This window comes from Serinus canaria, chromosome 25, assembly GCF_022539315.1.
Source record: "Serinus canaria isolate serCan28SL12 chromosome 25, serCan2020, whole genome shotgun sequence".
Taxonomy (NCBI): Eukaryota; Metazoa; Chordata; class Aves; order Passeriformes; family Fringillidae; genus Serinus; species Serinus canaria.
This window is the reverse complement of record NC_066338.1, coordinates 7520092-7543173: the sequence shown is the minus strand read 5'-3', so window position 1 is coordinate 7543173 and position 23082 is coordinate 7520092. Positions and strand designations below refer to the sequence as shown.

General features: G+C 51.4%; 1 protein-coding gene and 1 pseudogene across 1 annotated transcript; both read left to right on the top strand.

Moving 5' to 3' along the window:
* Nucleotides 1–699: 699 nt before the first annotated feature.
* The window catches only part of LOC127060601 (zinc finger protein 239-like), a 143021-nt pseudogene continuing 120638 nt past the window's right edge, over nucleotides 700–23082 (top strand).
* On the top strand, nucleotides 10030–10962 carry LOC108963918 (olfactory receptor 14J1-like). Its single transcript, XM_050984206.1, has one exon. It carries the CDS (start codon nucleotides 10030–10032, stop codon nucleotides 10960–10962), a length of 933 nt encoding a protein of 310 aa, XP_050840163.1.

Genomic DNA, 23082 nt, shown 5'->3' with positions numbered 1-23082 from the left:
CGCCATCCCACAGGTGCCCTGGGAGGGGGAGCTCAGCCCTGATATCCTGGGGTGTCCCTGGGTTGGGGTTTTTTTGGGGGGGATGTTTGGAGAATGAAGAACTCCCAAGGCTGAGCAGAAAAGGCCCCTTGGGGGACATGGGGAGTGCCGGTGGCAGCTGCCAGCAGAGGCAGCCTGGAGGAGCAGAGCCCTGTGTCCCCCAGGAGCCCAAAGTGGGGAGCCCAGAGAGGGGGGAGCGCTGCCATTGGTGGGACCCTCAAGAGCCTGGAGAAGGGCAGGGGGGACTCCTTGGAGCCCCTGCACCCCAAAACAGAGAATAAGGGGAGAAGGGAGCCTGGGAGCCCAAAACCCCCAGCATCCCTAAGTGGGAGATGGAGAAGGGGAGGTTTTGGGATTCCTGGGACACCCAGCAGCCTGAGGAGGGTGAGGACTGAATAGACAGGGGACCCCCAATAGAAGTGTGACCCCCCAGCAGCTGGGACAGGGGGGACCCTGGAACACTTTCAGGGAGAGACCAGAGACAGGGAACTGTTGAGAGGCATTTTCAGAGCTGAATCTTGGTGTTTGGGAGGTTTTTATGGAGCCCAGATGGCCAGTGACATCTAGAGATAGAACTTGGGCAGAAGAACTTTCAAACTCAATGTGCTCATTCCATGTCTTTCCCCAAACCAGGATTTCCCATTCTCAAACCCTGGCCGCATGGAGGAGGAGGAGGTTTTGAGAAGAGGAAGATGCCCCAGGACACTGAGGCAGGTGAGGAGGAAGTCAGTGCCCCTTTCCCCCTCTCTCCTGCTCCATCTCCCAGCCCAGCATGGCCCCTGGCTGCAGGACAACCCTGCTGGGGTTGCACTGGAAGGATCTCCTTCCCCTTCCCTGTGGCATGGAGACAAATCCCATCCTCTCCTTGTCCTTCCTCCCCAAGACAAGGAGCTGAGGATGGAGAACAGAGAGGACAAATGCCCACAGCAGAACCTGGTGGCAGAGGCCCTTTTTAGCTGCTCCACAGCGCAGGAACCCAATGGGGAGGAAAAGCTCCAGAGATCCCACAGGAGGAGGAGCTGCAAACCCAGCCCAGGGTGCTCTGAGGAGGAAAGACCCACCCTGAGCCAGGAAGGTGGGACAGAGCTGCAGCCAGAGCTCAGAGCTGGTGGTCCTTGAGCAGCTTCATGATGGGGAGAAGCCCTACAAATACTTGGAGTGTGGGAAGAGTTTCAGGCAAGCTCTGACCTGATCTGCCACCAGATGATCCACACTGGGGAATGGGCCTACGAGTGTGGGGAATGTGGGAAGAGCTTCAGCTGCAGCTCAGAACTCTTCAAGCACCAACGCATCCACACTGGGGAGAAGCCCTGCGAGTGTCCCCAGTGTCAGAAGAGGTTTCACACCAGCTCCACATCTCCTCAGCACCAGCAGATTCACACCAAGGAGGGGCCCTTCTGCTGCCCAAACTGTGGGCAGGGCTTTAAGCCCAACTCCGATCTTATCAGGCACTGGCGCATCCACACTGGGGAGAGGCCCTACGAGTGTCCCCAGTGTGGGAAGAGCTTCTCCAGCAGCTCTCACTTGACCCAACACCAACGGAGGCACCAGTAAGGGAAGCCCTGCAAGTGCTCTGACTGCAGGAAGAGCTTCGTGCACTGCTACAACTCCACCCCCCATTGGAGGACCCACATTGGGCAGAGCCCTGGTAACCCACATTCCCTGTGATCCATGTTGGGAAGACACCTGGCTGGTTATCCTTCTGGTTTGGCCCTAAATTTCTTCTGATTTGTCTCTATTGCTTAAAAACACCTGAAATAGGACTAAAAAGAAAGTACTTGATCAAAGATGTCTCAGCATTTAACAAGTATTTCCAAAAGAATTTATGGTTTAAAGACATATTCTAGGGTATTTGTGGGTCCTTGGGGGATTTCAGGAATTGTTCTCCTATTTCTTTGTACTCCAAAAGTCAAGATGGTTTGATCTGTCACCTCAAAATGTCTCAGTCTCACTGAGAGCAACTCAGTCTTACTCCAAAAGAGCTCAATCCCACCTCAAACTGGTTTGCTCCCACCTCAAAACTAAATTACTCGATTCCACAGCCTCCAGGGTGAGATGGGATTGGAAAGAGGTTGGGAGAAGTGGGATCCAAATTTGAGGGTGTGGGATCAGGATTGTACGGGGCTGGGTGGGTGTGATCAATTTTGATGGTACAGAAAACTTTCAGAATTACTGGTTTCTGTCCTATTCATTTTCAGTCAGTTCCAGTTTGTTTTTCAGAGTGCCACCTTCTTAGATGATTGTGTTTGTGTCCTCCTTTCTCTCCTGCCTTTCTTTGCCTACTCTGTTTCTCTCTCAGTGTCTCTCTTGACCCAGGGCAGAGATCCTGCCTGGATTTAATTCCCAATCCACGCGTTACAACAACCATGGGTGAAGTTATGAAGGCTGGCAGTGAAATGTCACTGCAGGATCTTGCTCCACTTGGCTTTTGGCTCCTTCTTAAGAGCTTTGCCTTCAAGGGCAGGAGCATCTTTCCTGGCTGGGAACTGGAATTCCAGCACCCGGGAGTGTGTGGGCATTCCCAAGGCTTCCAGAGTGCTGCTCCTGCTGTGCCTCCCAAGGAGCTGTGCAGGGCCAGGGGACAAGCTCCAGCAGCTCTGTGGGTCCCTGGTTCCATGAGTTTCTGTACTGCCAGCAGCAGTTCCTTGGTTCCCACAATGTCCTCCTGTGTCACCATGGATATTTGGTGCCATGAAGTTCTTCAGTGTCACAATGGCCTTCCTCACTCCATGAGCTTCCGCAGTGTCCAAATGGCCTCCTTGGATGGGCAGTGTCACCATGGACCATGGGCTCCATGCAGCCACGCTGGGTCACCATGGACTCCTTGGTTCCATGACGTTCTGGGGGTGTCTCCATGGTCTCCTTGGATCCACAGTGTCACAGTGGACCACTAGATCCACGTGGCCCTGCTGTGTCACCATGGCCCCTTGGTTCCATTGCACCCCAGGGTCACAATTGACTCCTTGCTTCCACATCACCCCCGCAGTGCCAAAATGGCCCCTTTGTTCCATGAGAAATACAAAAGTTTTGTAGAAACATTAAGCAAATCCTGCTTAACACACCTGGGAACATCTGGCTGCATTGAAGAGAGAGGTTAAAGGTGAGGATGGCTCCAGCAGCTTCCATCTGCAACAGAGAGCCAGGAAAAGGACTGCGACAGAGAATTCAGCTTCAAGATTAAAAGAATTCTGCTCCCAGAGATCATTTCTGCTCACAATATCCCTTATAGAAAGGTGACACCATTCCAGGCAGCCTGGGCTCAGCAGGTGGTTCCTGAGTGTGGTTCGTTGTTCAGGAAACCCACTCAGGCTTTTCCATTTGTTCTGGTTTGAAAGCAAAACCAGTGAGACACTCCAAGTCAGAAATACAATTTCTTAGGAAAAGAAAAAAACCCACCAAAATGCATGCAATAATACAAAAGAAAAACCACTGATAAAGTCAGAACACAACCTGACACCTTGTTGGTCAAGATGTTGGGAGCAGTCCAGTTGGAATGGTGGCTGCAGTCCCCCTGGAGTAGCAGATGTGGTTCTGTTGGAGCAGTGATCCTGTAGAAGGGTATAGTCTTCCTCTGAAGAGCCTGTGGAAAACACAGCTGTTCCTCTGGGAATCCAGTGGAAAGGCAGCTTGTTCTGTCCTAAACCCCAGATTATACCCAGGTGGGGATGCTTAGCTCCTCCCCCCAGGTGGAGCATCTCACAATGGGCTGATATAATTCGGTGAGTCGTGTGGTGGGTCCATTGAACAGAAATGGTTCCTGGAGGGAATTTTCTCTGAGTCATAGAGCAAGACATTGATGGACCCATTAACAGAAGATAAGGAAAAAACAATGCCCCTCCTGGTTTCAACAGCTCTTGAGGATGGGAATAGAATACATCTTTATATTGTAACCTAGGACATCTATCACTGATGGAAGGGTGGGATGGAACAACCTCACATTTGGTGTCATCACTCAGGGTCGTTCCATGCTCTGCTGGGACTTTCCCAAGGGCTGGTAGTGTTGGCTTCAGGAACACTTTGGGCAATGGCTGTGGGACTGAGGGCTTGGTGAAGAAAGAGAACGGTTGCTATTCTTGTATTTACAGTCTTTTGCTACATGACCAGATTTCCCGCAGTTATAACAGTTTCCACTGCCTTTATTACCTTCTGTATTGTGGGGAAGCACGTTTGCTGCAACCAATGCTTCCATTGCACCCTGGCCGGTGGCCTTGGCTAGGCTGGAGTCACAGTCTGAGACAACTTGGCAAATGCAAGCGTAAACCATCGGAGCAATGGTTGACTCAGGATCCAGGGGAAGGGCATGCAGAACCTTTTTGCAGTCAATACTGGCATTACAGAACCCTAATTTGCTAATAAATAATCTCAGACCTTTTGATCGTCCACCTGTTTTTCCAGCGCTTTCATAAGGGGATCTACAAACTTGATACAGCTCTTGTCCAGGCCTTGGCGAATGTCAGTGAAGTCATTGTGGGATGTAGAAGCATCAGGTGTTTGGAGGAGGAGAGTGGGCCATGCAGCACCTTTGAGATCTTCCAGTATTAACCAGGGAAGGACTTCAGCCTGATATTGCAGCAGTATAGTCTCCTTCCCTGGTAATGCGGTCCATTGTGAGGTGTTGTTCCCCTTCTTCCTTAACATAACCTTTTGGTAATTCATTGTTTATTTATCCAAAGTCCTTTCCACAAAATAAACTCAGCAGGTGACAATATAATTTTCATACACTGTTTTAAATTGAACAGTACCATCGTGTGGGCAGTAAATGTTGTGTCCAGCAAATTGTTAAACTGGGGAGAACCCCTCCCATAATCTTTTGCATCCTCTACTAAATCCTTCATTTTCCTGTGGGAAATAGATTCCCATTTAGGTTTTGGTCCTACTTATACTGCACAGGCGTTACCTGAATCTTGGTTACCACCTCCCAGTCCCCCTCCTTTGTGACTTTTCTCCACATCCTCTGCCAAGAATCCTTGGGCTCATCCTCACTCTCAGATAAGCTATCGTTCTCTTCCTCTGTAGAGGAAAAGGGTCTGCTGGCAGATGCACCGGCCTTTAGGCTAACTGGCAATGACCAGTGTCAAAGGCCTTTGGTAGTCAAAATGGCTTCTTTCTGGCTGGCCCCACATCTGGTTCCAGTGATGTTGGAACCAGAAGAGCCTGGACTGGAGGAGGGGCCCAGAAGTGGAGAGGTGGAGCCCATGTGGGGGAGGAGCTTTCTAGTGGCAGGTGAGGGAACTGCTGCAGGGGTGGAACTTGATGTCAAGGTAGATCCCTTTGCAGGGGAGGCCACCCAAAATCAAAGGTGAGAAATGAGGACGAAGGTGGGAAATGGGGATAAAGGCGGGAGGGAATCTAAAATGGTGGTCTCTCTCACAGGAGTATTGCCATTTTGTGATTTATATGAACAGGAATTAGGACCAGGGGATGCAGGAATGTGGGCGAGGGAAGATCTCAGGGTGGCCTGGCTACTACCACCCTGAGGAGAGGATGGAAAAGGAGGGGAGATGGCAGGAAGCAGATGGCTTGTCTGTGCCAAAGGGCGGGCTCCATCTCCCACCCTGTTCTTATGGAACATGGTTTGGGAAGATGTGGGTGGGTTGAATAAACCAGGAAAAAGGATTGGAACCATGAACTCATGAAACAATCCCATCAATTGAATGAAACAACGGATAAAATTTCCCAACTTTTAACATCCCTTGTGTTTGTAAAATACAAAGCTTTTCCCCAACAGCATCCCAAAACGATAATTGATAGATAGAATCAACAGAGATATCAGGAAACTTCTTAAACAACCAGTGAACAAAACGTTTTAAACTCCCCTCAGAAAACAAACTCCCCTCTGAATTCAAAACTCCGTGAAACTTAACAAAAACATCCTTTTCAGCTTGGGACTGGTTATTTCCCATAGCCACCCCCAGTGGAAGAGGGAATGCCCACCCACAGGAACAGAAAATCAAAAGCCCGAGCCCCTGGCACCTCTCTGCCTCTCAGTCTCACGGGCACAATCTTCACCCAAAGTGGTTTTGTGGGGCTGTCAGCAAGGTCGGTTCCATGGATGTTGAAGGGATTGTCGACTTCCACTTCAGTGACACTCAATAAAACTTGAGTCTCACTTCAGTGTTGCAGCTGACCCAAAGGTGTACAGCTTCCAGTGGTGGCTGGCTGGGAGGATCACTGCTGGAGAGGCTCACAGAGACCTCAACGAGTCATGTCCCTGTTCGGGTGCCACGCCTACCGATGTGGTGCTACTGAGGCCCCTGGAGTGTCTGGCACTCTTGAGCCCAAAGCTCACTGCTACCTCAGAAAGCTGCCAGAATAGGCAGGATGGGTCTTGGTATGATCTCCAGCACACTGGGTGTATTGGTACAGGAACAGGGTACAGAGAAAAAGGGTCCAGGGACAAAGACAGGTACTGAGGGCACAGGGTCTTATACGGAATAGTGAGGGTGGAGCTGAGGGTCAGGGGACACCTGGATACAGGGAAAATGGTGCAGACGAGGGATCAGAGGTCAGGTGTGCCAGCAGGGAAACAGGGGTGGAGGAATGCAGGGAAATAGGGCCAATGAAGGGACAGAGAGAGGAGAACATTCTAGGGTCTAAGAAAACATGGGCAATAGGAGTTGAGATGGGAGAACTAGGCTAACGGGCCAATGGGGTATCAAAACTTTACATAAATCAGCATGTGCATGCAAAGATCTATGGGAGAAGCAAGTTTCTCACCTTAACATGAAAGCCTATTCCTCTTACTTGGGACCAGCCCTTCATGCCTGGGGACTGAGACTCCAATGGTTGCCCCTGGGCCTCCACACACCCTCACAGCTGGCCCAGGGCAAGTCTGGAGGTCTCTTAGTGGCATCTTGGTCTTGGCACACCATTGAGGAGGGTATCTCTTCTCAGTGGGGAACTTAGGAGTTTTAGATTGCTAAAATAAAAGAAGACAAAGCTCTCTTTGCCTTAGTGCAGCCAGTTCTCGAAGCAAAGCTGGCCCCAGGTGACAGAGGAGAGACAGGATAAGAGGTTGGGGAATGTGGACCAAGATCATCCATGGCCAGACCTCAAGGCACAGCTTCTCTGACCAGGCCAGACCTCCTCAGGAGAGTCCCTGGGTCAATATCAGTCACAGAATGCTGCAATCTGCTCGAACAAGAAAAAGACACACTTCAAAATCAGAATGGGGATTTATAAAAAGCTCTTTGAAATATTTTCCCATAATGATAAAAAATAATTTCATTATGAATTGCACAAGAGCAGGGGGAAATCAAGACAGAGCCATGGTTTGTCAGGACTTGCTTGATCCTAATGAGCCCCGTGGAGCATTTGGAGCTGAGCTCTGGAACTTTAGGGCCTGAGAGGAGATTGCACAAACCTTTCCAAGAGTCAAAGTCAGAAGAAAACCCCAAAGGGTCTCAAAGCATGAATGGGTGCCACAGAGGTCCATGCCCAACACAGGCTCCTCATGGACTTCTTGGAGGACAAAACTGGAGGCCAGGATGGCACAAAAACCTCTCAGAAACTCAGTGTGGAAAGAAAAATCCAAAGTACCTTAAAAACCTTGAGTATCTCAAAGCATTAATGAGCTTTACTGAGTGTAAATGCAAAACTCTCCAGGGACTCGTTAAAGCAGATAATTGGAGGCCATGATTGCACAAACCTCTCAGTCCAAGGCAAAAGCCAAACCCAAAGTCCTTTGAAAAGCCTGTAGTCCCTGGGAGCATTCAGGAGCCCCCAGGGCCATTGCTGAGCAAGGCTCCCCAGGGACTCCTTCCAGCAGATCCTTGAGGCCACTGGGATGTGGGCTAGGGGGGGATGCTGAGGGCAGGACAAGGGGCTGGCAGTGCCCAGCCTGGCTGGTGCTGTGCCAGGAGGCCCCAGTGCCTCAGGACAAGGTGTCTCCTCCCAGCCCTTGGTGGCACAGACCCTGCTGTGCCCCGGAGCACCAAGACTTGGCTTCTCTTTGTCCCTGCCTGTCATCATTACCTCCAGTTTACTGCTCTGCCTGGGGCCTGGGGACACTTTCTCAGTGGTGTCCCTCAGTGGGACCCATTAAAAGTGAAAGAAACTTTGGAGTGTGATTCTGACTTGGAGTTCTGGAGAGGTTTCTTCAGCTCCCTCTCAGGGACTGATGTTCAGGGCCTGAGCACAAAGCCCCAGAGGCTCATTAAAGTCCTTGTGCTGTTTCTGTGCTGCTGAACTGGGCTGGGCTTTCCCAAAAAGCCAAGAAGAGTTTCAAAAGCACATTTCTCTTGATGAGCAGCTCTTCTGCCAGCCCAGCAGGGCTGGGGCACTGCCTGCAGCCCCCCTGGGCACAGCACAGAGGCACAGAGAGCTTCAATCAGTCAGGGCTGGGAAGGTGCTGAGAAGTGCCTGGAGCAGAATCCCTGCCAGCCCTTGGCACAGGAACCTCTGGCTGCAGGGCAATGCAGCTGCAGCTCCTGGAGCCATCTCCTAAAGCTGGAACATCCCAGTGCCTACAGACCCTGTGAGTACAACCCTGAGTATTTATGGTTAAGGACAGTTGAAATGCTTGTGAAGTCCTGACATGCTGAGGGCTTCTGCTTAGTCATAGAATATTCCCAAGACAAGGATTTTGATAAAAATTTGAAGATTTCCTAAGACTTTGCATTCAGTTTCCTACTACTGCATAATTGCAGGGAGGGGTGGATAAATATTAAAGGTTGATTTTTTTACTTAATAATTCTAACAAGAGCTTGAGACATCTGAACTGTTCTTTTTAGTGATCAGTAGTTATACAGGACATCCCTAATGTGCCTTCAGCCACTCTGCCCATGGACAGCACCAGCATCACCTTTGCTGGAGCCATCAGGCTCAGTCTGAGCTGTCCTTTCTGCAAGCTGCAAACAGAACCTGCCCCCAGCCAGTGCCCTGCAAACAGGCAGGGTTCTGTCAGGCCAAGGAGGGTACACAGAGATTTGGGGTCTGTGAGTGCTGGCAGGGAGAGATCAGGCACAGGGAAACGCCTGTAGGAGGAAAATCTCCAGGAAGCAGAGAGATGATCAGGCAGTGAGAGAAAACAAAACCCAGAACTGTTGTGGCAGGGAGGCTTCAGAGATGTTCACAGGACCCCCTCCAGTGCAGCCCCTCCCTCTGAACAAGCCCCCTCCCTCCTGTGCCCCCAGCCAAGCCTCTGCCCTCAGGGCTGGGGCTCCAAGGCGTGCAGCCCCTCCTGTGCAGGCAGAACTGCAGCAGAGCCGTGGGGCAGCTCTGCAGCCCCGGGCCCAGTTCCCTCTGCAGAGCACAGGGCTGGGAGCAGCTGCCCGGCCCTGGGGGCTCTGGCAGGGGGCACAGCTGGCTCAGGGTGACACTGTCCCCAGTGCCCGGCTCTGGGCAATGCTGTCAGTGCAGCCAGGGAAGGAGTTGCATTCCCTTAATCCAATGCCATCCTAAGGACACTTGGAAGTCTCCCTGAGATTTCAGTCCAAGCTGGGAGATTCCAGGATGCAGGATGCAAACCTGTCCTAGAGCATCTCTGAGTTATTAGATTGATGGGGAAAGGCAGAGGTGTTGTGACACTGAAAATGCTGCTGGGTTGGTGAAATGAGCAACGTGAGTCCTTGGGTACAAAGGTGGAGCTGGGCTGTGGTGGATCTGTCTGCTCTCTGCAGTACCTTGTGACACTTTCGGGTAAGCAAAGGAAGGTGATCACTCTCCACCTGTGAAAGATTAAAGCCCATATAAACTCTGAAAAGGTCAGAATGACAGACCATCAACCCTCTCTCTCCACTTACAACTTTAAAATTAAAGAACCTTCTCTGTTCTCCCTGAGTGCAGAAATAATGCTGAGAGTGTTTGATATCCAAGAACACCAGAAGAGACATGGGGGGAGCTTAAAAAGAAAACCTCTGAAATCTTAAACACAGAAGCATTTCTGTCTGTGTTATAGATGAGGGTGTATAGGAAATGGCTTTCATTTTCCTTGTCTAACTCTTCCTTGTCCTTTCTCCATGAACAGGTCCCCAAGTGCAGCCACAGCAAATGTCCAACAGCAGCTCCATCAGCCACTTCCTCCTGCTGGCATTGGCAGACACGCGGCAGCTGCAGCTCCTGCACTTCTGCCTCTTGCTGGCCATCTCCCTGGCTGCCCTCCTGGGCAACGGCCTCATCATCAGCGCCGTAGCCTGCGGCCACCACCTGCACACGCCCATGTTCTTCTTCCTGCTCAACCTGGCCCTCGCTGACCTGGGCTGCCTCTGCACCACTGTCCCCAAAGTCATGCACAATTCCCTCTGGAACACCAGGAACATCTCCTACACAGGATGTGCTGCACAGATCTTTTTCTTTCTGTTCTTCATCTCAGCAGAGTTTTCCCTCCTGACCATCATGTGCTACGACCGCTACGTGTCCATCTGCAAACCCCTGCACTACGGGACCCTCCTGGGCAGCAGAGCTTGTGCCCACATGGCAGCAGCTGCCTGGGCCAGTGCCTTTCTCTATGCTCTGCTGCACACAGCCAATACATTTTCCCTGCCCCTGTGCCATGGCAATGCCTTGGATCAGTTTTTCTGTGAAGTCCCCCAGATCCTCAAGCTCTCCTGCTCAAATTCCTACCTCAGGGAACTTGGGCTCATTGTTTTTTCCATCTGTTTAGCACTTAGCTGTTTTGTGTTCATTGTTTTCTCCTATGTGCAGATCTTCAGGGCTGTGCTGAGGATCCCCTCTGAGCAGGGACGGCACAAAGCCTTTTCCACCTGCCTCCCTCACCTGGCCGTGGTCTCCCTGTTCATCAGCACTGCACATTTTGCCTACCTGAAGCCCCCCTCCATCTCATGCCCATCCCTGGATCTGGCCCTGTCAGTTCTGTACTCGGTGGTGCCTCCAGCCCTGAACCCCCTCATCTACAGCCTGAGGAACCAGGAGCTCAAGGCTGCAGTGTGGAGACTGATGACTGGATGGTTTCAGAAACATTAAACTGCTGGCCAATTTCTGCAAATCACTTGTAATAAAAGTATCTTTGATACTTCTTGTTGGTTTCATTCTGAGGTTCTTTTTCTTTGTTTTACTTTTTTCATATTGTCCACAAAGAAATGTCATTGTTTGTGCCATTTCTCATTTTGTTTCTCTCCACCTTCCCTGTGGCCACAGACTGTGTCAATGAGGGGCTGCGCTCTCGGTGGCTTTAAAGGAACTAAAGGATCTCCCAGCAAAGTTTTCTGCAGAGATGCCCTTTAGTTGCCTTCTCTGGAGCTGCAGCAGCAATGTCTGTGTGCAGAGCTGGGGGCAGATCAGTGCTGGCACAGCAGCTGTGCCCAGCAGCAGCAGCACTTGGTGTTGCCAGTGCTGCTCCCGTGGCCCTGCCCCGCTGCCCTGGTGGCCCTGGTGTTGCTGTAGGGCCTGAGTGCTCTCGGGGCCGGGCACAGCCCTGGGGGTGGCAGTGCCAGGGCTGCAGCAGGGACAGGCCATGGGCACTGCTGGGGCAGCGCTGACACCTCAGGCCAGGCCCTGGGGGCTCCAGGCTCCTTGCCCAGGCTCTCTCAAGAACACACCCAGGCCAATGCTCAGCACAGAAAACCCCCGTGAGCAGCCCCAGGGTGGCCGTGGGCAGGCTGGGGGCAAACAGCATGGCTGGGGCTCTGCAAGGGCCCTGGGGGAGATGGGAAGGAGCAGCAGAGCAGGGGCTGATCCATCCCCAGTGCTGCTGGACAGCCCAGGGCAGCGTCCCAGAGCGTCCTCATGGAGCTGCCAACAACATCCCCCCTCTGCAGCCCTGGCCTCTCCCCCAGCTCACACAGGTGCCCCATCCTTGCAGGCACAGACACGGCAGCACTGGCTCAGGAGCCCCTGTTTGCATTGCACAGAGCAGGGGGAGCACCCCCATGCTGTTGGTGTGGGGACATGAACCTGAGGGAGCACAAATGCCATCAGCCCCTGGGGCCAGCAAGGGCTGGGGGACACCAGGGAAACCACTCAGCTTTGTCCTGGCCTCTGCAGTCAGCCAGAAAGTTTGTTCCCATCAGCTGGGAGTTTCCTGTCCCACTGCAGACGCTGTTGCTCAGAGCCAGGGCTGCCTGGCAGCCACCCCCAAACTGCCCTGAGCATTTCCTTGGCTTCACCTTTGCTTTCTTTACTCTTCCTGCTACAAATTTCTTCCTCTTGCCCACCCCTGTTCCCTCCCCTGCAAACAGCCCATCCCTGTTTGCCCTTTCCTCTCTGGCCCCACTCCCCATTGCAGTTCCTGACTTGGCACCATGGGAACGTCCCTTGGGGAGCAGGATCATCCTACAAGTGCTGCAGGAATTGTCTGCAGGCTCCTGCAGTGCCTCCTGCTGCTCCCTTGCCAGAGGCACCACAGGCCAGGGGGGCACATCTGGGCTGCTGTGTCTGGCTCTGGGGCTCCCTGTTCTGGGCAATGAGGAGGAGCTGCAGAGGCTCTGCAGGACTGACAGGATGGGCTTTGGGGCTGGCAGGAGAAGCTGAGGGACCTGGGCTGCTGGAGCTTCTGAAGAGGAGGCCCAGGGCTCATCCTGCAACTGCTCCAAGGGTGGTTTCAGAGAATCACAGAATCAGCAAGGTTGGAAAAGACCTTGGAGATCATCAAGTCCAACCTGTGCCCTGACACTGCCTTGTCTCCCCTGAGCCTCCTCTTCTCCAGGATAAACAACCCCAGCTCCCTCAGCCGCTCCTCACAGGACTTGTGTTCCAGACCCCTCCCCAGCCTTGTTGCCCTTCTCTGGACACGCTCCAGCCCCTCCATGTCCTTCCTAAATTGGGGGCCCAGAACTGGACACAGCACTCGAGGTGCTGCCCAACCAGTGCCCAGCACAGGGGAAGAATCACTGCCCTGCTCCTGTTGGCCACACCATTCCTGATCCAGGCCAGGAGCCATTGGCCTTCTTGGCCACCTGGGCACACTGCTGGCTCATGTCCAGCCTGCTGTCCATCAGTCCCTGCAGGTCCCTTTCTGCCTGGCTGCTGTCCAGCCACTCTGTCCCCAGCCTGTAGCCCTGCAGGGGTTGTTGTGGCCAAAATGCAGGACCCAGCACTTGGACTTGTTAAACCTCACCTTGTTGGATTTGGTCCCTGGATCCAGCCTGTCCAGGGTCCTGTGCAGAACCCTCCTACCCTCCAGCAGATCCACACTCCCAGCCAACTTGGTGTCGCCATGGTTCCATGAGTCCTCAGAGTGTCCCAGTGTTCTCCATGATTCCATGAGGCCTCCCAGTGTCACAATGTTCCTTTGGTTCCATGGGACCCCTTGGTGTCACAAAGTCTTTTGGATCCTTGGGCCCTGCAGTGTCACAATGGCCCTTGGTCCCCCAAGGCCCTGCAGTGTCACAATGGATCCTTGGTTCCATGAGGTCTGGCAGTGCAGCAATGCTCTCCTTGGTTCCACAGTGTCACAATGGCCTCTTGGTCCCAAGGGCCACCACGGTGTCAAACATGTTTCCTTCATTCCAGGAGTCCCTGAGGAGCAGCACTGGCCCCTTGGTTCCATGGGGCCCTGCAGTGTCACAATGGCCCCATCATGACACCAGGTCCTGCTCTGTCACAATGCTCTGCATGGTTCCACAAGGCCCTGCAGGGTCACAGTGGCCTCTTGGCTCCATGAGGCCTCAGAGTGCCACAAGGAATTCCTTGGTGCTGCAGTGTCACAATGGAGCCCTGGTGACACAAGATCCTGCAGTGTCACCAGGGACCCTTGGTTCCATGGGGCACCACAGTGTCAGAACTGTTCCCTCAGTTCCCAGAGTCCTTGCAATGGAGCAATGGCCCCTTGATTCCATTGTCCCCAGGCTCTCCCAAGGGTCTCCTTGGTTCCACAGTGTCACAACGGCCCCTTGGTTCCACAAGGCCCTGCAGGGTCACAGTGGCCTCTGTGGTTCCACCAGGACCCAGACTGTCACCATGGATTCCTTGCTTCCATTCAGCCCCACAGTGTCACCATGGCCCCTTGGCTCTTTGCTGCCATGTTGTACACAGTGTCACCATGGTCCTCTCAGTGCCACCAGGCCCTGCAGTGTCACAATGGCCCTTTGCTTCCCCAGGGCCCTGCAGTGTCACAATCATCAGAGAATCAACCAGGCTGGGAAAGACCTTGGAGAGCATCAAGTCCAGCCTGGGACCCAACACCACCTTGTCACCCATGCCATGGCACTGAGTGTCACATCCAGGCTTTCTTTAAATGCTTCCAGGGATGGCGACTCACCCACCTATCCGGGCAGCCCATTCCTGTCACCCAACGTTGTGCAGCCCAACCAGTGCCAAGCATTAGTATCTGATGGGGATTAATATCAACTGGACATTGCTGATTTCAATCTGAAAACAGGACAAAACTTTTCTCTCTGAATTGTTTTCAATATGGGAGATTCATTTTGAATACACTTTTGAAATTACCCACAGAAGAATTGAAAACTAAAATTATGTCAAGGGCCTTCTCTTTTTACAGTGATTTGAATAAATGTTTTTGAGCCTTTCTCACTGAATTCCTTAACTATAAAGGTCAGGAAAGAAGAGGCCTCTGAAGTAGTAAAATTCATCATTAACCTCACAGTGACTGAGGATCCAGCCTGCTGTCCATCAGTCCCTGCAGGTCCCTTTCAGCCTGGCTGCTCTCCAGCCACTCTGTCCCCAGCCTGTAGTGCTGCAGGGGTTGCTGTGGCCAAAGTGCAGGACCTGGCACTTGGACTTGTTAAACCTCACCTTGTTGGATTTGTTCCCTGGACCAAACATGTCCAGGGCTCTGTGCAGAGCCCTCCTACCCTCCAGCACATTCACACTTGCACCCAGCTTGGTGTCATCTGCACATTTGCTGATGCTGGACTCAGTCCCCTCATCCAGATCATCAGTGCAGATATTGAAATCCACTCTGGCTGGCTCTGATCCCTCTGCCATCCTGTGGGTGCCACATGTAGGCACTCGAGGTGATCTGTTCCATAACCTTGCCAGGCACCCAGGTCAGGCTGACAGGCCTGGAGTTCCCCAGATCCTCCTTCCAGCCCTTCTTGGGGATGGGCTCACACTGGCACCTCCAGTCCTCTGGGACCTCCCTGGTGATCCAGGACTGATGGTAAATGATGGAGAGCAGCTTGGGGAGCTCATCCACCAGCTCCCTCATCCCCCTGGGATGGATCCCATCTGATCCCATACACCTGTGAGCATCTGAGTGGCTCAGCAGGTCAGCAAGCTGCTTCCTCCTGGATTCCAGGGGGCTGTTCTGCTCCCTGTGCCCATCTACTAGCTAAAGAGAACACTTGTCTTTAGGACAGCCTGTCCTAATATTGAAAATTGAGGCAAACAAGGTGTTAAGTAGTTCAGCCCTTTCTTTATCTTTAGTTACTGTATTCCCCACTGCATCCAATAAATAGTAGAGGTTTCTCTTTATCCTGTGTTTGCTATTATTTATTTATAGAAACTTTTCTATATTTTTCACAGAAGTGCCAGGTTAAGCTCTAATTGAGCTTTCACCACTCCACTTTTTCTCTGCATAACATAACAACATTCTTAAACACTTTCTGAGTTGCCTGTTCCTCTTTCCAAAATGATGCACCCTCTTTTCCCCCCGAGTTCCTACAAAAGCTCCATGGGCAGCCAGTACAGTCATTCTCCTCACCAGCTCATCTTTTAGCACACTGGGACAGGCTGCTCCTTCCCCATTAAGATTTATTTCTTGAAGCGTGTCCATCCTTCCTGGACCCCTTTCTTTTTTAGGGCTGTTTCCCTTTAAAAAATCAGTACCTGATTTGGTACTCCCCACATCAGCATCCTAAGTAGGCCAAAGTCTGCCCTTCCTAATTCCAGTGTAGAAGTTTTGTTGCTGCCCCTCCTTCTTTCACAGAATATTGAAAACTTGATTATTTCATGGTCACTGTGCCCCAGGCAGCCTCTGAGCCCCACATCTGCCACCATCCCTTCTCTGTTTGTGAACAGCAGGAGACAGAGCTTTCCTTGGCAGTGGGAGTGCTACCAAAAATTCAGAAAACAGAAAACTCCTTTACACCAGTGTAGCATGAAGAAGCAGCATTCTTTATTCAGCTGGATGCACACGGGACAGCTCCTCCCAAAGCCGTGCAGGCTGAGCACAGGAAAGTTTCTGTTTATATTCTGTATTTTGCACAGATATTCATTGATTGTCCTGGACTAAACACACATATGATAATCATTTCCCCAAAATCATTAACATATTTTCCCTCCCCTTTACCCATGTGTTCTTCTGTCCTGGGGGTCTCTCTGGTGGTCCCTGGTGGTCGTGGAGCCCAATGTTCCAGTGGGCCTGGCTGAGCTGGCAGGACACTGAGGCTGGTGAACTTCCAGTTCCCCTTCTCACACAATGGGCGTGTTGTGCTTTCCATAGGCCTGGGGTTTTGGAGAGCAAGATCCAGGTGTGAGCTCACCTGGTGTAGACAATTTCTCATCTGGTAACATGAGGTCAGAGAGTGGGCTATGACATCAAAGAGTGGGGTATATGGGGTCATGGAGAAGTTATGACATCATAGGACATACCTGTCGCATGACTGGGCAGAGGTCTGACATCATTGAACAGACTATGACATCACAGAGCAGTCGAAGACATCACAGAGCAGGCTGTGTCATCACAGAGGGGCTGTGTGACATCCCAGCAGGGCTGTGTGAGGTCACAGTGAGGGGGAGCTGGGTTGGTCACTCCACCCCAGCTCCCCCTCACTGTCTCTCCCAACAAGTCCAAGGCTGTCCATGCCCAGCAGGGTCCCCATCCCCTGGTAACCCCCCAGCCCACCTGGAGCCACAGCCTCCACCAAAGGATGTTCCACAGGATCCACCCTAGAGCCTGACATGGGGACAAGGGGCTGGGCTGTGTGACCAGGACATCAAGGATGTGGATTATCCAGGTCACTGTGGCCTGATTTTTGTTCCCCAGGGCAGGAAAGATGTCTGGCAGCAGGAGCAGGGTCTGGGAAGGGCCTCCAAGGTGGGGCTGGAGCCCTTGGGCTGTGAGCAGAGGCTGAGGGAGCTGGGCTTGCCCAGCCCAGAGCAGGGAAGGCTGAGGAGCTCCTCATCCCAGCCTGGCAGTGCCAGCCAGGAGGTGATGGAGAACACAGAGCCAGGCTCTTCACTGGGGGGCCTGGTGGGAGACAAAAGCCAATGGGTGAAAGGGGAAAGAGGGGAGATCAGCCAGGACAGGAGGAGATGAAATGAGTCAGGCGGGTTTCAGCATTTCCTCAACACCAAGAGCAGCCTGACCTCCCTTCTCCATCCACCACTGATTTGCAAATCAGGAATTGTTCTGAGCTGTTTTGCCCCTACTCCAGGATGAGCATCCTGATAAAAAAACTTGATTGTGTTTATATCTATCACCGAACCACATTTGTGTGAAATTAATGCAGGTATAGAAATCTCTTGTAGATGGTGGCCTCATCACACACTGCTGGGACATTGCATATGGCTCAGGGAAGAGTGTGATTGTCATTAAATTGTGTCTTGTTCAACTGTGGTCTGTTGGCCATGAAGAGAAACTTTCTGTGCCTCTGAGTCTCACCAGTTCCTGACCCCCAAAGGACACAAACCTGATGAGCTGAGGTTCCCACTCCAGTGGTGGCCCTTGCACCTCCCTCCATCCCCAGAGCAGAGCTCCCTTGTCCCAGAAAGTGCCTGTCAATGCAGGGATGAAGGAAACAGGACAGGCTGTGGGGATCAGGGGCAGGGCATGGCCACGGATTTGGGGTGGTTGTGAGCCCAGGGCAGGACCCGTCCCTTGGCCTTGGTGAACCTCATCCAATTGTCCTGGGCCCCTGGCTCCAGCCTGTCCAGATCCCTCTGCAGAGCTTCCTGCCCTCCAGCACAGCCACACTCCCACCCAGCTTGGGCTCACCTAAGAAATGATTAAGGGTGCCCTTGATGGCTTTGTTCAGATCAGCAATAAAGAGATTTCACTGACCTGCTCATATACTGAGCCCTGGGGACACCCCCGGACGTGATTCCATTCCTCAGCTGCTCTGAGTGCCAGGAGTTGGATGGGGGAAATGGTGGGGTGGGGGTAGGGACAAAGTCGGATTGATTGTCAGCCATGAAGGGTCTTGATCTTCATGTATATTCAGACTGCATGAGGAGGTGCTGGGGATCAATATCAATTGAACATTGCTGATATCCATCTATAAACAGGAAAAGAAAAAAGGACAAAAAAGTTCTCTCTGCTTTTTTTTTTACAATATAGTGGAATCACTTTGAACAAACATCTGAAATTTGTCTTATTAACCCCAGAAGCATTGAAAACTTTAATTATTCCCAGAGGCTTTTGTTTGGAACAAATGTTTGCGAGCCTTTTTCACTGAATTCCTGAAGTGAAGAGCTCAAAAAAGAAGAGGCCTCTGGAGGAGTAAAATTCATCAGCAACATCCAAGTGGCTGAGGATCCATCCCCATCAGAACAGCAATGAACAGAAATGGGCACAGCTTTGGGGCTGCCCCAGCTCTGGGATGGGCCCTGGGCCTGGAGCAGGAGCAGCTCTGGAGGGCCCCAAGGCCGGGGCTCTTGTGCTGCCCTGGGCAGGTGGGATGGCAGCAGGGGCTGCAGAGCTCTCAGCACCTCAGCCAGAGGGGAGCAGGGCACCCAGGGAGCCTCCTTGTGCCTTGGCCAAGCCCCTTCCCCCATGGCTGGGGCTGAGTCCTGAGGCAGCTGCAGCTGCTGCTGTGCCCTTGCCAGGGGCTGAGGCCGTGGGGCAGTGCCCAGAGCAGCCTGGCCTGAGCAGAGCTGTGGGGCCAGAGCCGGCTGGGATGGGCTGGGGAGAGGCTCTTGGTGCTGCCCAGAGCTCAGGGCAGCTGGGAGAGCTTGCAGGGAGCTGGGCTGGGCTCAGAGAACCTGGCCCAGACACCATCACTGTCCATCTCAGCCTGGCTGAGCCTGCAGGGGCAGGACTCAGGCCAGGCCTTGTGGGGCAGGGCCAGCGCCTGTGCCAGGCATTGAAAACAGGCAAGTGGCCCAGAGAGGAGGCTGCTCTGTGCCCTTGGACGGCATGGACAGAGCAGGGAGGGGGCCCAGGACATTTGTCAGCGCCAGCCTCTGTCACCAGCCCTTGGCAGCCCTGGCTGCTGAGCCCAGCTCTGCCCTGGGCTGAGTTTGGCTGTGGCCCAGCTCCATCCTTCCTGCGGGGCTCAGGGCCTGTTCCCGGCCATGGCCAGCCCTGGCTGCCTCTCTGCTGGCCCAGAGGCCGGCAGAGCCCGGGGCAGGGCTGTCTGTGCAGGCCCACAGGTGCCACGGGCTCTGCAGGAGCTGGCAGAGGCTGCCCAGCAGGGAGGCCATGGGGCACAGAGCCCCAAGGCTGCTGTGGGCACCACGGCACAGGGGCCGTTCCCAGCCGCAATGCTCCTGGCCTGGGCTGGGCCTGCACAGGGGCTGGGCCACCATGGCTGGGCCAGCACAGGCCACAAAGGGGCCACGCAGCCGCTGCCGGGGCTGACAGCAAGGCCAGGCACAGACAGGGAATTGCTGAGCATGGCCTGCGCTGGCCAGGGCTGACTGTGCCAAAGGCAGAGCTCAGCTGCCCTTGGGGCTGCAGGAACAGTCCAGAGCCCAAAGAGCCTCCATGGCTGTGCTGGAGACCAAGGCTGCAGGAGGGAAATGCAGGGCTGCTGTGGGATGGGGAGGGCATTGAATTCCAGCACACACCTCAGCTCTCTGATGATCCTGGCACCATGCTGGGCCCTGTTCCACACTGGAGCAGAGCAGATGTTGATGGGACAGGAGCCCTGCGGGGCTGTCAGGGACCTGCAGCTTGCAAGGTGCTCTGCTCTCCCTCAGGTGCTCTGGGAGAGATCCAATCCCAGCTGGGCACCTCAGGGCACAAGTGGCACTGCCTGTTCATGGGCACACAGCTGAGGTCTGCCTGGAAATAGGCACAGGTTTTAATACCTGTTACTTTCATAATATACAAGCAAATCTTTATTATCCAAGTCATTTGAGTACTTTTATGGAATGGCAAAGTTTTCCCACAAGGAACGGGGATTTCCTAGAAGTGTACTGATGGCAGGAGAAGAAACACTGATCTTCCTGTCTAGTTTTGTCACCACTATTTAGTCTCTTAGTTAGTCTCCCTCTTCCATCAGGTGTTTTCAGCTCTCCTGTTTAAATGGTCATGTCTAAGGACATCTCTTCATTTAGAGAAGCTGGATCTATGTACTTCCTACAGCTCTCAGATTTCCTGTTTGAGGTGCTCTCTGGTCATTCAAGTGCCTCTCAACTGACTGTTTTCATGCTTTGACCTGCAGGAAGTTACCCAATATTTCTGAAGTAAAAATAAATATATTATTAATCATCATCCTACTTGTGATTCCATCTATCACAGAATTACCTTTTCTTATGTCTTTGTCTGAATGTGTTAGTGTATGGAAATCCCTGGGGGATGGTGGACATGTCTGATGCTGCTGGGACATCACAGAGAGCTGAGGGAAGAGCTGTGATGGTTATTAAACTCTTCAAATATTCAACTTGAATTTGTTGGCAAGAAACCTTTCTGTGCCTCTGAGTGTCACCAGTCCCTGAGCCCAAAGGACACAAACCTGATGAGTTGTGGTTCCCACTGCAGGGGCTGCACTTGGACCTTGGCTCTGAACAGGAGAGCTCTTCATCCCCTTTCTCTCTTTTCCTCCCTCTGGGCATGCAGGGAGCTCCTGACTTCAGCCTGTGACTGGTGTGTGCAAAGAGCAAATCTGGGCAGAATCGGGGCAAGAAGGGTTTGGGGGAGCCTGGGATCTGGGCTGGGCACAGAAGGTGTTTTCCATTGCTCTGACACTGCTCTGGAAAAGGGATTTAATATCCAGCAGAGGAATTTACTTTTGCATTTGATGGAGCTGTGCCTTCCCTTGGCTTTGTTGGCTGACAAGAAATGAACATCCCTCTGTGTCTCAGGCAGCTCCTTCTCCAAGGAGAGCAGGTGGGAGTTGGAGCCAAGGAGCTGAAAGCTGCAGGTGCAGCCTGGGCTGGAGGGAGCTCAGATTTGCACAAGGCTGCTCTGAGTGCCAGGGCTTGGATGGGGGAAATGGTGGGGTGGGGGTAGGGACAGAGTCTGATTGATTGTCAGCCATGAAGGGTCTTGATTTTCATATCCATTCAAACTGCATGAGGAGGTACTTGGATTCAGTGTCAATTGGAGATTGCGCATAGCAATTTATTAACAGGGAAAAAAAACTAAACAGGACTTAAAAATCTTTTCTCACTGTCTTTTTAAATAGAACATATTCAGTTTGAATACACTACTGAAATCTGTCTAATTAACCACAAAGGATTTGAAAATTGAAATCAAATTATTCCCAGAGGCTTGGCTTGTTAAGGTGTTCTGAATGTTAATGAGCCCTGGGAGACTGAATTCCTGCACTGAAGAGCTGAAGGCTGAACAAGGCTCTGGAGCAGTGAAATTCAGCAGCAGCCCCCAAGGTGCTGAGGATGTCAGCAGCCCCCACTGAGGCCATCCCTGCCCAGAGCCCCTGGGGGAATGGGCAGACAAGGAGAGCGTCCCTGGGGCTGGGGCAGCACAACTCAGAGGCACCAGGGGCTCCAGCTGGGAAATGGAGTGTGGAATGGGGCTGGGAAAGCCCTGCCTGGGCTGGGCCAAGCAGGACAGACAAGCCCTGACTCCCATCCCCAAAACAATTCTCTCATGGAGACATTTAAAAGGAATTACAATTGTCTGTGTCCTCTGAGTTGGATGTGTTGGAGAAATATCAATAAGAGATTGTGAGGACCTCAAAAGAACAAAACAGCCTTTACTGGGAACTTCAGAAAATCAGAAAACTTTGGCAAAAGGTTTATTATGACATTGTAGTGGTTTTGGTTTGTTGATTCAAGATATTTCTAATCTTGAGATTTCCTAATTAATGTATTCATGAGTGCGTGGGTTTTAGTGTCAGTTAATTATTTATGCATTTATTTTGTTATGAGATAGTTTAGGAGAAAGGTAAGGTATGCTTAAAATTTTAAAAGGGTATAAGAAAATTTTACTAAATGCAAAAAAAGAAAAAAGGTAGTAAGAATTAAAAGAAACTTTATTAGAACACTTTTTTTTCTTTACATATTTTTTTTACTGGCAATGTAAAGAAACAAAAGTAAAATTTCTAGTTAGTTTACTATTTCTAGAATAGTCTTTTTTTAGTTTACTTAGGGAGAGAAGATTTTCTTTAAGGTTATGGAGATTTTTTATGGAAAAAATTATTTTTTGTGGTTCCTATTTTGTCATGGATAACAGTTGTCTGGGGAACTTTGTTATTGTGAAGTTGTTTTTATGGCTACAAGCTTTTTACAGCTTGTTGATGGGCCATGTGACATTATGAGGTATTGTTTTAAAGATGAGTTTTTAAAGGTAAAAGTTTTATTATTTAATTCTAAATTATTTTTATCTCTGGGAATAGAGGTCTTCTCTTGGGGGTACTGGATTACTTTTTTTTTCTGTTTAAACTTTTGATGAAATTACAGTTATTTTAACATTTGTTTATTTTATGAATTTTTTTTATTATTGATTTTTTATGTTCATGTGTTAAGAAAAAGAGTTTTTTCTTTATAGTTTATAGGAGATTTTAGTTTTAGATTAAGGTATTTTTTCTTCTTTTTAATTTGGGATTTAATTTCTTCTTTACTGACTTTGATGGTTCTGTGGGTTTTTTAATGTGCTTGTATTTTGTTTTTCTTTTACTTGAGGGAGGATTGAAGTATTGAAAGGATTAACACCTGACCTGCCAGTAACTTGTGGTGGAAGTTGTGGTTGGGATGTGTTAGGATTGGTTTTATGGTTGGTTTTGGGGGGTTTTTTGTGTTTAATTTTAGTTGTAGGGTTATTTTGTGGGTTGTAGGTTGTAGGAGTTTTAGTTTGAGTTGTGTTGGGGGGAGGGGACTTGATGGTAAGATTTTAAACTGTGTGGCTTTGTTCTGGTTGGGGTTTTGTAGCCTCTTTTGTTTTCCTGTTTGGGAGTTGTTGGGGTTTGGTTTGGTCAGAATGGGGCCAGATGGGGGGGGGAGCCTGGGGAGGGGGAAGGGGCTCAGCCCACGGCAGGGCTGCTGGGTTTGGTTTGGTTTGGTTTGGTTTGGTTTGGTTTGGTTTGGTTTGGTTTGGTTTGGTTTGGTTTGGTTTGG

Bases quoted from the DNA above. Each gene is read 5' to 3' on its own strand.
- LOC108963918 (XM_050984206.1), top strand. From the start codon at position 10,030: ATGTCCAACAGCAGCTCCATCAGCCACTTCCTCCTGCTGGCATTGGCA.